Raw genomic sequence first — 14,201 nt, forward strand, 5'->3', positions numbered from 1 at the left:
AAAATACATATTAAAGTATGTGAAGGATGCATCAGAAGCAAATACTTCTGAAAGAATGTGAGAGAGAGAGAGAGAAATAGATTTTAAAAGCAAGTGGCTTGAGATGGAAATTCAGTTTTTTGAGTACTTTTTGTGTTCGATAAATATGAAAATATTCTTTTTTGGGGGTATTTCACAAAACCAAAAACTAGCACTGATTTTTAAAGAATGGTAGCCATTTTCCATATTAGGTATATATCTGTCACTACTTAGTGATGATTTTTGGTATGGAAAGTAATATGGATAACAGCAGTGAGAAATACTACCTTTCTCTCCAAAGCATATCTCTAACTAGATCTCCCACTGACATCTCAAACTCAAAAGGTCCAAAACTGAATTTACTATCTTTCTATTTAATCTGTTCCTTGATTATCCTTCATCATTTACGTCAATTGGCTTTCCTTTTTACCCATTTTTACATTCAAAATCTGTTTTAAGAAAAAAGAAAAGCAGCTTTAAAAGATTTAAACTCTGATAATGTAATGACTTATCCTATGAAACCATGTATGTATCCTCTAATAACTATTGTAACTTCCATCACAATACAAACGGGTACAAATACCCAATTATGTATCTATTATAGACCTGTTTTTTCTATCTGGTAGCTCATAACAATTAATATCTTGGTTGAAAAACACAGGTTATAGCTGTACTAGATCTAAAACTATATTATAAAGCAGCAGTCATCAAAACCATTTGGATATTGCTTAAGAAATAGACTAGATGATCAGTGGAACAGGTTAGGTTCACAGGACAAAATAGTAGCAATCTAGTGTTTGACAAACCCCAAAATCCCAACTTTTGGGATAAGAATTCACAAAATATATAGAGAATTGACTCTAATTTATAAGAAATCAAGCCATTCTCCAATTGATAAATGGTCAAAGGATATGAACAGGCAATTTTCAGATGATGAAATTGAAACTATTTCTATTCATATGAAAGGGTGTTCCAAATCATTATTGATCAGAGAAATGCAAATTAAAACAACTCTGAGATACCACTACACACCTCTCAGATTGGCTAAGATGAAAGGAAAAAATAATGATGAATGTTGGAGGGGATGTGGGAAAACTGGGACACTGATGCATTGTTGGTGGAGTTGTGAACGGATCCAACCATTCTGAAGAGCAATTTGGAACTATACCCCAAAAGTTATCAAACTGTGCATACCCTTTGATCCAGCAGTGTTACTCCTGGGCTTATATCCCAAAGAGATATTAAGGAAGGCAAAGGGACCTATATGTGCCAATATGTTTGTGGCAGCCCTGTTTGTAGGGGCTAGAAACTGGAAAATGAATGGATGCCCATCAATTGGAGAATGGCTGAAGAAATTGTGATATATGAATGTCATGGAATATTATTGTTCTGTAAGAAATGACCAGCAGGATGAATACAGAGAGGCTTGGAGAGACTTACATGAACTGATGCTGGGTGAAATGAGCAGAACCAGGAGATCATTAAACACTTCAACAACAATACTATATGAGGATCAATTCTGATGAAAGTGGTTATCTTCAGCAATGAGAAGATTCAATTCAGTTCCAATTGATCAGTAATGAACAGAACCAGCTACACCCAAAGAAAGAACACTGGGAAATGAATGTGGACTGCTTACATTTTTGTTTTTCTTCACAGTTTATTTTTACCTTCCGAATCCAATTTTTCTTGTGCAACAAGAGAACTGTATAAATATATACACATATATTGTATTTAAGATATACTTTTAAAATGTTTAATATGTATGAGACTGCCTGCTATCTAGGGAAGGGGGTGGAGGGAAGGAAAGGAAAAGTTGGAACAGAAGTGACTGCAAGGGACGATGTTGAAAAATTACCCATGCATATATATTCTGTCAAAAAAAGCTATAAGAAAAAAAAAAAAGAAAAACACAGGGTATAGCAAGGTACTTCATGTCTTTAACAATGAAATAATTCTGGATTGTCATTTTCCTTTACTCTTCAATTCTATAGGTTTCTTCCTGTTATAGCGTGTAATCAACATGAACCTGGTCAGATCCTATTCTCCATTTGGACCTCTTTGTGGAGATGGGAGAAACAGCTTAATACTTGTTTAATTAATAGTTCTTATTTAAATACAGAGTTGACAATCAAAGGAAAAAAGGGCTTTGGATTCCTTCCTAACTTGAAGACATAAAAAAATTTAAGAATCATGACGATGTTTTCCCCACAACATAATCATCAAACAAACCACCTGTAGAAAATATGTCCAACTAAGGAAAGGTACTAATAAAATGAGGTGGAATAGGGTGGAAGGCAGTACACGAGAGGTTTCCTGAAATCTTAACTGATTTGAAATCAACAAGTGATCCTTTTTGTGGCAAAAGAGTATAAAATAATAAGGTCAGAGAAAAGACTAAGTCCACAGGATTTGTGAACTTCACTGTTCCTACCTGTTCTAGCCAGATTTTATTATATGTGAATCTGAAAAAGAAAAGGGAGGAGAGGAGAGAAGAAGGGATGGAAAGGAGGAGAAGTATCCTAACATATCAACCAAATGTGCACACTTTCAAGATTCTGAAAAAACATATGGGAACAAGATAACATTTGTCCTAACCCACCAAAATTCAGTAAAGTTCATCCCAAATCCACATCACATTGCTGAGCACTAATGCTTGTCTTGTGCTCTGTGCCTTAGCAGATGTGTGAAAATGCCTGTACCCAGCTATCTCCCTTGTGGTACCATGTCTGAAGAAGCTCCTCCATCTTCATCACTTATTCCAGCCAAAGGCAGAAAGAATATTTTTAAGTTAAGTCTCACCTCTATTTAAAAGCTGGTGTCTGGACAAAAATAATAATAAAAAAAAATAACTCAGGGCTTGCTGTCTGGCTTTAGAACCACAGGAAGACAAGTAAGAGATGAGGAAGGTTCTTTAGAATCCTCCTTGGGGTGAAAAAGTCACTGGAGTCTTTATTCTCAAATATGGAACAGTTTCCAGCAAACACATTTTCCCATCTCAAAAACATTGGGAATGAATGAACATTTTTCTCCAGCCAGGCTGAAGCAAATAATAAACTTTGAAAAAAAATGAAGGGAATCCAAATGTTACTGCATTCATTTTTAAAATATCTTACATAAAAGGTCTGAAGAAATCCTGGTTATTTAATGTTTCCAATAGGTGTTAAAAAGTTCTTTAATGCTAATGTTATTTATTATGAAATAGAAAAAGGCAAGAGGCCTTAGCTATGGAGGCACAAAGGTGAGATAATGGCTTCCACATCACTAAACTGTCAACTTTGTTTAGCATGAAGTGTTGTATCGGGAGACTCCCAACCAACCATGCAACCATTTAAAAAATATAAAGAGAGAGTATGTGCTGAGTAAATGACAGACTGAGTAGACTCCATCGATTTGAAGGCTAATTTTTAAAAATTTTAAAATGCAGATATTTTGCAACATTTCTGCAAGACAAGATACACTGGATCCAATGAGAAAAACAAATAATGTACATTCTTAATGTATGAAGGTGCATATGTGCGTGCACTGTGTGTGGGTGTATATGCAGGAGAGAAAGCATATTAAGAAATGTTCTTCTCCTTTAAAGTAGATTCAGTTTTCTCTGGTAGGTTTTATTATCCTTTTCTGCTTAGACTGGTGAAAAAATCAAGATAAGAGCACTCAGGATTTAGGGTTGGCCCTATTATAGTTTCATCAATTTTTTCCAAGAGAGTTTTTTCTCCTTTAAAAGCTATATTCTAACTCCTACTTTCCTCTTGGTGTTTGGAATACATGTGAGATAACACTTATAAAGCATTTTGGAATTTCTCCCCAGAAAAAGGAATATATTAATACTGTCATTTGCCACCACTCCATAGTTAGAATCCACAGGCTCCAATCCCCTAGTTAACCAGCCCTCCAGGGATATTCAAAGAGGCCGGTCTGAAAGCAACAGAACATGTAACTTTAAAGTACTCCACTAGCAGCAACATTCACAATTAATAGTCATGACCAAAATAGGAAATACATACTTAGCAGCAAAACTGGACCAACCCATAGCCTAGGGGTAGGAGTTCTTAACTTTTTTGTGTGTCATGGACCCTTTTGGCAGCCTGTACTTTCTCAGAATAAGGTTTTTAAAGGCATAAAGTAAAATACATAGGATCACTAAGGAAACTCTATTGTGATAATCATTGAAATTATTTTTCATAAAAACATCCATAGACTCCAGGTTGAAAATACCTACCCTGAGGGTAATGTGCCTCACTGTCATATCCCTGAGTAATGTGTAGAACTTTAACTAGGGCAGACCAAGTAAGGTTTTACCCTAAGACTTAAAAAATTAGACTCTTTCCTGTCTGAGTAGCTATTTTCTTAATTAATTCTCCCACCAACTGAATTTGTCTTAATCACTATTTAAGAAGGGAGGTGGTACCATGGATAGAGCACTGGCTCTCCAGTCAGAAAGATCTATGAACCTGGACAGGTTATGTCTCTGTTTCCTCATCCATAAAATGTGGATAATAATAGCACTTATCTTCCTTTCCCTTTTGACTGTCATGAAGATAAAATGAAACAAATATTTGTAGAGTATCTTGCAAACCTTCAAACACTATATAAATGGCACATTTATTTTTGTTGCTATTATTCTATTACTTTCACATCATGAATGACAAGGCTGATTTGAGAGTAAATTTGGACACTCAGTACAGGTATGATTGCTGAGGCCTACCCTAAGCCCAATTTTCTGTGCTAGTTCTGGTCACTGATCTCATCACTAGAGTTTTTAAAGGCACAGAGGACATGGCTGGAGCGAGGAAGTAACCGTCATCTGCAATCACACTATCCTCGTCCTGACTGAACTAGGGAAGCCACAGTGTGAGTGGATAGTGGGGAGGAGAGATGAATTTAGGAAAGTCTATACATGTATGTCCCCTACAAGGAAGGCCGACAGACTAGCTGGTGCAGCACACAAACTGGAGGGACACACAGGAGATGGCATGGGCCAGAAAAGTCAAATTAAATCCATTTTACTCATGATCTCTTATCACACCTTAAGACAGCCCAGTAACTCCCACCCAAATGCTTGGGGAACCATCACTCCTGCTTCCAGGTCAGCGCCAGTCATTTAAGGAAGGCAATCTCTGTGCACGATGTGCTCTCTGAATTGCCATCACCAACACAAACTGCTGACAAACCACCACTGATGAACAGCTAACCCTAAAGCTCTGGGAGTAGTGGCCAGGCTCAGATCCATCCTCCCAGGAAGCACCCTTTGCAGAGGTGTGAAATAGCAACTGCTTCAATAGGTGCTGCAGTCCATCTCTTCTCAGGAACCATGGCCACTAAAGACCTGGGAAAGAAAATTCTTATCAAAATCCTTAAAATTATCAAATAGTTTAATCATCATAATCAGAAATGATTACAATTAAAGAAGCTGTACTGCCGTATGTATTTTCACTCTACCTTGAGAATTATGGGATTTTTCCTTCTGATTTGCAGCTGAAATCTTCAGACAAGGTTGTCTCTTCCATTAGGATATGAGCTGAGAGCAGAGACTAGCTCCACTTTTTTACTTGCATATCCAACTATAATGTGCTGTACTTTGCACATTAAAAATGCCTAAGAATAATTTTTATTCATTTTTTGAATACATTTCTCTTTGTCAGACCTCCAGTAAAAATATTATTTATGTAGAAATCCTGAATCAGTCCCCGACAAAAAACAAGACGCAAAACAAACAACAAGCCCCTCCAAACAACAAAACTAAAACTAACCTATCACTTTAAAACTAATTTCTTCAAATAATGCTACATTACCAAGTATGTGTATGAGTCGAAGATGATATTGGCTAGCCATGTATCAAGAATGAGGGAAAAGGGATGAACAGTTGAGTGAAATACTAACAGAACTAGAATAAAGCCTCTAGTCTTGACTAAACTTGACACAGGCCAGTCACTTGGTAGTTTATATTTGGTAGTTCATATTTGGTAGTTCAATATTGGAATGAAATGAGGTGCTTATTCATAAGCAAAAACACTGAGCACACTGAGTTAATTTAGTTGAGTGAAGCTTTCCTGCCTCTTGAGTTGCTCATTCTGGTCTGCCAGCCAAGCATCAAGGAGCACCTGGAGCTTTTCAGGGCTGTTTGGAATCAGGTGATGATAGAAATGATATCACTAATCTGAGATTTTAATTCCCTGAGCCAATCAAGTCTTAAGGACTTTTTAAAGGAAAAACTAACCTAACTTGTTTAAGAGCAAAGAAAGGAGGATATTGCTCCTATCTCAGTCCAACTCCTTAGTGGTGAAGTCCTTAAAGCCTTCTATATGACTTATTTAAATGATTTTACAGTACTTACTGGTCAACTTTGACATTAGAGATTCAATAAGCCTTATATAGGCAGAACTAAAGGAAGAAAGGAGAAGGTAGATGGCACAGTACAAAAGTGCCAGACTTACAGTCAGGAAGACTCATTTTCCTGAGTTCAGATCTGGCTTTAAGACATTTAGTAAATATGTGACCCTGGGCAAGTCACTGAGCAAACCCCATTTGCCACAGTTTTTTTTAATCTATAAAAATGAGCTGGAGAAGGAAATAGTAAAATAGTATAATATCATTGCCAGGAAAACCATAATGGGGCCACAAAGAGTTGGACATGACTGAAAAATGACTAAATAACAATGAAGGGGGGGGGAAAAAAAACCTAAAACAGAAACACAGCAAACACACATACACACACTCCTCATCCCTACCTCTTTGTAGAGGTCAAAGGTTTATAGGTATTGCACAATGCCCATATTTTTTATTTTTTTCAAAATACCAATCAGTATTTTTAGTGTTTAAAATACTGTTATAGGGGTGGCTCTCTGGAAGGAGGGATACTGGGGGAAAGTATGGTGATAAAATATACAAAGGATATCTCTATCAAAACTTACTTTAATATAAAATAAAATCATCAAAATTTAAAAAAATTAAAACAAAACAAAACCTCTTAAAAGAGGGACTGAATTAAAGAATGAAGAGCAGAAATTCTAGGCTTCCTCCACTTAGCCATGGAAGGATCAAATCTCTCATCTGAATGATAGTGTCCATGTGGTGATAATGCCAGATCTTTGCACTTCAAAATAGTCATCATGAACAGGAGCAACATTAGAAATAATAAGGGCTACAGGAAAGATCATGACACATCCTTCCTGTATGGTCACAAATCTTTCTCACAGGTCAGAGAGAAATGCCCTGTATAACAATTACCACTTAGTACTCCCAGGCCCACCGGACAGGACTTCTCCCTCTTTGAGAGTCCCATTGGAGGCACAGGAATACCAGATCTTGACACCATTAGAGACATTTGAGAGAATGTTTCCCTTTTTTTCTATGGGACATGGATAGGGCCTTTCATTCATCTCTCCCTTTCCCTCTTTCCTTCTTCCTCTCCCTCTCCTTCTCCCTCTCCCTCTGTCTCTCTGTCTCTGTCTCTCTTTCTGTCTCTGTCTCTCTCCCTCCTTCCCTGCCTCCCTCCCTCCTTCTCTCTCTGTCTGTCTGTCTGTCTCTCTCTCCCCCACCCCTAACACCATTGGGTGTTCAATGTGGAGGGGTTAATCAGTTTTAGATTACAAGCACAAGCCCATATTGGGTCTGTTCTCATCACTTATCATTCTGCTGTTTCTTGGGACTATTTTGAGCAGGCAGTTGTCCACTGATTGACATTATATCACAACTTTAAATCTGACAAGCAACTTCTCTGTAGAAATCCATGGGAGAATAGAGAAGAATCATACAGGATGAAAAGAAATTCATGAGTTTTATTATCCACCAGTGATGGGTTTGTTTATGTTACAGAGATAACAGGTTCATCAAAATATATTATTTGACAATAGCTAGCTATGCGAAATAATTTTTAAAACTTGAAAAATTAATACTTGATAGAAAGTAGACTCTCATGAGGTTTATTCATTGAATTTTGGTAAAGATGAAACTGATTTAGTAACCCTGTTATGCAACAACTAATGAACAAAATAACCCTTAGGACTAGGTAGGGGCATACACTTGTAACAGTTCTGGCTAGATCAAAGAACCCTATAAAGCACCCTATGATATGAACAATCACATTTGCAGCATAAGAAGTTTCTGTGGTCAACAGTGCTTCACTGTTTTTACCTTTTTTGTTTCTTGTAACCCAAGTCCATTAAGATGGCTAAGACTGGAGGTGAAATCATAACCAATGAAAAAAACCAGCTGAAATTCAGTTTAGTTTATTGTGCATGAAATTTTAAGTTTTGTTTTTAATAGATGTTTTCCTGAAATTGGTACCCTCAAATACTATCTGAAACTAAAGAGAAAGCAAGCAAGATATATAAAAAATTTAAATATATACACACATTCTGTTATAAAATACATAATACATCTGAGATGCTTTTCCTGTGCTGTAGACACAAATCAGAAGGAAGCTGTAAACTTATATGATAGTGAATTTTTCATAGGTTTTTGGTGGTAAAAATACACTTCCATGTCCAAATTCACAAGAATAACTAATTCTAAAACTAAAGTTAAATTATTTTTAGGACGTGAAAGAGCTAAGCTCAAATACAGTCCTGGGCTCCAAAGGGGTCTCTTGACTTGTCAGCAGCCATGTGGCCAGGGCTGACTCTGGGAGTTGACACCTGGCTGGGAGTCAGAACTTGCAGACTTTTAATCCCAGCTCAGCTCCCATTTTGCTTCCTGGCCTTGGGGCAAGTCACTTAACTTGTCAGTTTCCTCCCTTTCCTTGAGATATGGGGATAGTTATGCTTACAAGTCTCCCAAGGGTAGAGAAAGTTTATAAAGTGCTGATGATCAAACAGGATTAGATTGTAGCCCATCTAATACGCTACTAGACTCTACAAGAAGGTCTCATTATCTGCTATTGGCTTTTGTCTATACCCCTCCCTCCTTACCAATTCAACACACTTATTTAGATGAATAATTATTCATTAATATTAACAAAGCATTATGAAGGAAGACTGAGTCCTAAAAACCACACTGAAGTATATTCCATGATGAATAGTACTTTTAAAAATTTATTTTAGACTATCCTTTCTTTTTTTTTTAAAGCTTTTTTATTTTCAAAATATATGCGATATAGTTTTCAACCTTCACCAGAGCTTATGTTCCAATTTTTTTCTCCCTTCTACATATATTTCCACAATTATCATTAAGCACAAGATCAACCATCAGATCAAAAAGGATAAAAAAAAGAAAGAAAACAAAAAGCAAGCAAACAACAACAACAAAATATGAAAATACTATGATGTAATCCACATTTAGTCTCCACAGTCCTCTCTCTGGGTTGCAGATGGCTCTTTTCATCACAAGATCATTGGAACTGGCCTGAATTATCTCTTTAATGAAAAGAGCCGCATCAGAATTGTTTATCCTATAATACTGTTGTTGCTGTGTACAATGATCTCTTGGTTCTATTCACTTCACTTAGCATCAGTTCATCTAAGTCTTTCCAGTCCTCTCTAAAATCATCCTCCTGATTATTTCTTACAGAACAGTAATATTCCATAACATTCATATACCATAATTTATTCAGCCATTCTCCAACTGATGAGCATCCACTCAGTTTCCAGTTTCTTGACACTACAAAAGAATGTACTCTTTCAATGGCAACATGGAACAACTATAAGGGCTTTAGTTAGGATGCTGAGACTCCCACAGAACATTGCCCAATGTATCTCCTGTCCCTTTCAATCCTGAAACTTTTCTTTCCCATTCAGTCACCCTTTGGTTCTCTGCTCTCTGGGAACAAGGAAAGGAGGGAGGTGGGTGGCAAGGAGTGAGCTGCCATCTGCTAGATTTTCTTTTTTTTTCTTTTTTTTTTTTTTTGAGGTCATAAGATGCTGTGCCATAGTGGGCACAAATACCTTTTATTTTTTTTTTATTTTATTTTATTTTATTTAATAGCCTTTTATTTACAGGATATATACATGGGTAACTTTACAGCATTAACAATTGCCAAACCTCTTGTTCCAATTTTTCACTTCTTTCCCCCCCCACCCCCCCCCCCTAGATGGCAGGATGACCAGTAGATGTTAAATACATTAAAATATAAATTAGATACACAATAAGTATACATGACCAAAACGTTATTTTGCTGTACAAAAAGAATCAGACTCTGAAATATTGTACAATTAGCTTGTGAAGGAAATCAAAAATGCAGGTGTGCATAAATATAGGGATTGGGAATTCAATGTAATGGTTTTTAGTCATCTCCCAGAGTTCTTTTTCTGGGCATAGCTAGTTCAGTTCATTACTGCTCCATTAGAAATGATTTGGTTGATCTCGTTGCTGAGGATGGCCTGATTCATCAGAACTGGTCATCATCTAGTATTGTTGTTGAAGTATATAATGATCTTCTGGTCCTGCTCATTTCACTCAGCATCAGTTCGTGTAAGTCTCTCCAGGCCTTTCTGAAATTATCCTGTTGGTCATTTCTTACAGAACAGTAATATTCCATAATTTTCATATACCACAATTTATTCAACCATTCTCCAACTGATGGACATCCATTCAGTTTCCAGTTTTTAGCCACTACAAAAAGGGCTGCCACAAACATTCGTGCACATACAGGTCCCTTTCCCTTCATCTGCTAGATTTTCAATCCTTTTAGCATGGTTGTGGGTTTTTTTCAGATGCCGTTCCTTAGCTCCATTATACTAATACTGAATACACATTATTGAAAGCCTCACAAGTGAAATGGGACTACTCCTCTACATTCTCATTTGATCATTTGGCGAGAAGGAGGCAAAAGTCTGAGGTAGCAAAGTTAGTGAGAGAAGAAAGACCCAAAGTCAGGGGAAAAATTACCTGGGATGAAATTGTGACTGGCACAAGATAGCCTTCTGAAGTGTTCTGCCTACCGCAATGCTGCTTTCAATAAACGTTAAGTGGGGAGTTTTTAAATGGCACCTAATTCACTTTTTGTTCTCATAAAAATAAAGGGACGAAAGTGGTCGAGGCACGGATACAGTTCTCTTAAAAGCCACAGCCAGCCAAGACAAGGCCGGAAGGCTACCTCAAGTATGTATCATGTGGTCTTTCATAATGAAAACTTCACAACTTTCCCTGACTTCTGTCTTCTCCTAGGCTGATGGCACAGCTTGGTTTTCTATGGCAGATCATTGCTCACTCTGCCCCCAAAGAGTTCACATAGTTTGCTGGGATGGCTGCCTATGATATACCACTTCCTTCTGGTGTGGGCAGCAATGAAAGACCTAATAGATTTGGCAAGGATACTAAGCCCTTGATCCAGGGATGGGGAAGACTCCTAGAGCTGCAGTCCCTAATGTTTCTGAGCTGAGAGCTACTTTTACTCCTTGAATTGTGTTTCCATTAAAAGCATGAATCTCGGCACCCTAGGTTTCCTCCCACAAAGGAGTACTATTATTCAAGAGACTTCTGTCTCTAAAATGAGGCATAGGCTCTGCACAAAAAGTCAGAGTACCTTCCCCTTCTGTTTGGTTCTCATTGATAAAAATGCTTTTCTAGATTTCTTTAAAATAATTGGACATCTTCCTTAAACGGTTTGCCTCCTAACATCTTGGAATGGTACTCCAAAACTATTACAACTTGGTAAAGTAGGCAATGGGTGAACACTAAGCCCACCCAAGCTCCTGGAATTTCTGCAAAAACCCAACTGCCTAAGTGAAATAAATGAAAACTTTTCTAAATGAGCCAGCATAAATTTTCAGAATGCTTTTTAACCCCACCTAAAGAATCAGGAAAAACAAAACAAAACAAACAAGTTCCCACATTGCACTAATAGGCTATAAAACTTAGCTTTGAAAAAGGGTCAACAAGAGCTGAAACCACTAACTGTGGTACTTGGGGAGATGGGGGGCCTCCTATAGGGAAGCTCTGGCATTCCTAAAACCTAAGAAATGGTCTCACCCAGGCTGAGTCCTTTCTGCTCTATTTCTGCCAAGAACACATTATTACAGACGAGTTTACCATCCCCACTCCTCAGTACAAAAAGGGGCAGTTATGAAAATGCTGACACATCTACAATGTCAACAGCACAGGAAGAGCCACTGCTGTACTCCATCAGTATAGGCGCATGAAAACAAGAGAACTGGAAAGAATGAAAGAGTCAAAGGAAGCAGAGAGTCTGACAGAAAACAAGTAAAAGCAGTAAGCTTTGAGACTCTCCAATCATCACTAGTACTGTTTGTTCCTTTGACAAAGCAAATGGCTCCATTTCTCCCTTTATAGTCTGAGGAAAATAGTAGTTACATGAAAATAAAAAACAAATATGGCAGAGGAAAGAAGACAATCTACTCTTTTTTGAAGAAGAAAGTAAGCAAAAAAAAAAGGAAGAAAGAATCTAATCTATGTGTGATCATCACATAAAGGTTACTTTTTTTGTATCAAAAATGTAGTAAGATTTCGGTGGGAAACCTTTCGTTTTCTTAGTCCTCAAATTAAAATCCCTTTAAAAGGATGCTCAGAGCCACTTGAAGCACTTGGAATTGTTATTAAACTCTGAGTTAAGAGCAATTTTTATCAGCTATATTGTTCCACACATTCCCTTATAAGGATTGAATGTCAAGGCTACTTCCCTTTACTACAACAATTCTACCTTGTTGACACCAAATCCTAGAACCATGGAATTAGAGTCACAAGTGGCTTTAGAGATCAACTGGTCCAATTTCTTCATTTAACAGAAAGAAGAGGCCCCAGGTGAAGGATCTTGATCATGCACAGTCATTTAAGTAGAAAAGTCAAGACTATAGCAAAGTATTCCAGATTTTCAATCAAGTGCTGCTACCTTCAAAACTCCAAACCTGTAGTTCCCCATTCCAGGCCTCCCAAAAATGTTTGTCATTCTTTATTAGGAGTGATATGGATGCCATGTTTGGAATTTTGAGTTCCTTCTACTTCAAAGGAATTTTAAAAATCATCTATCCTATCAGGATTTCATCCTGAACTGAGTCCTCTTTTCTTAAAATCTCTGGAGAAACAACTTCAATTGAGAGAACATTCTAGAGACTCATGGCCTGTCAACAGCCATCTGTTTTGTCAACAATCAGATGCCCTGAATCTTTCTTGCCATTACTTCTGTTTTTTTCAGTGTTCAGCTAATCAGGTCTATGGGGTACTGTCCCCGGCAGGTTTTTTCTCCTAAAAAGAAGTCTTTCATAAAAACCCTACAAAGCTGTGAATTGAAAACCCTTGAAGACACAAGATTCATGGTTCACATTCTGTACTCTTTTTCAAGTCAAATTTCCTAATCCTTCCCTATTCTGAAAATGTTAGCATCCCCATTTTATTGAGGAGAAAACTGAGGCATGGATGAGGAATAATTAACAGAACTGGATAAAGAAAGAAAAAAATTGTGGTCTAAATATTAGGGTCAATTTTTCTCATCCATGGTCTAATTTTAATGATAAAGATACTTATATCTCCAAGAAAACTGAAAACTTTCATGAATTCCTTATATTGTACAATTCTTATTCATTTTTTCCTGAAAACTATTCACAGAGGATCTATATTACATGTTGGGGACATGCCTCTTGTGCCTTTCCCCCACCCCCATCTCCAATATTTCAGTGTGATACTAATGCAACCTTCCCCATTTATTGTCTCTTATTTTACACACCTGCACACACATGGTTTATCCCTTTTTTCTTATCACACATATCTCTGATAAAAAAAAATTATGATATAAAGGATTCTCCTTTTGAAGAAAGTGAGGTTTTAATGCTAAGATAGGCTCCAGAATGGTCATTTCTGTTGCAGCAAAAGTTCTCCCTGGGTCTCACTTTCCTTATAAGAAGGGTTTGGACTAGATGAACTCTTAAGGTCACTTTCAGCTCTAGAGTTATGACTCTATGAGTCAATCAAAGAAGGCATCAAACTCAATTCCATTTTGCTATTTTAAAAGATATTTAGAGAACACAATTATTCATGGCTTCATAATCAATAAAAAATCTGAGGCATATAAAGACCTGACCAAAATTATCCTGATACTGCTGAACTGTAAAAGAATCTATCTGAACCCAGAACTTCTCTTATTTTTCCAATCTACCCATCAGAAATAGCTTCTTTTAGGCCAGAACATTAATTGGAAAGAAAAACCAAATAAATATCATAGAAATAATTACTTAGGAATCTAAACAATCAACTTCTGACTATATTGTGCAAAACAAAGCAGAATCTTC

General features: G+C 37.0%; 1 protein-coding gene across 13 annotated transcripts in view; it reads right to left on the bottom strand.

Annotated features, from left to right (window-relative positions):
* Window positions 1-14,201, bottom strand: part of BCAS3 (BCAS3 microtubule associated cell migration factor) — a 794,545-nt gene that overhangs the window by 312,048 nt on the left and 468,296 nt on the right. The window contains exon 25 of one of the 13 annotated variants that reach the window (XM_023502122.2): window positions 1,884-5,350. The exons of the other annotated variants lie outside the window; for them this stretch is intronic. Coding sequence (XP_023357890.1) covers window positions 5,343-5,350 — 8 coding nt within the window. The 3' untranslated portion in view covers window positions 1,884-5,342. Of the gene's footprint in view, window positions 1-1,883; window positions 5,351-14,201 lie in introns of those variants that run through there. 13 annotated transcript variants of the gene reach the window in all.

This window comes from Sarcophilus harrisii, chromosome 4 (genome assembly GCF_902635505.1).
Source record: "Sarcophilus harrisii chromosome 4, mSarHar1.11, whole genome shotgun sequence".
NCBI lineage: Eukaryota > Metazoa > Chordata > Mammalia > Dasyuromorphia > Dasyuridae > Sarcophilus > Sarcophilus harrisii.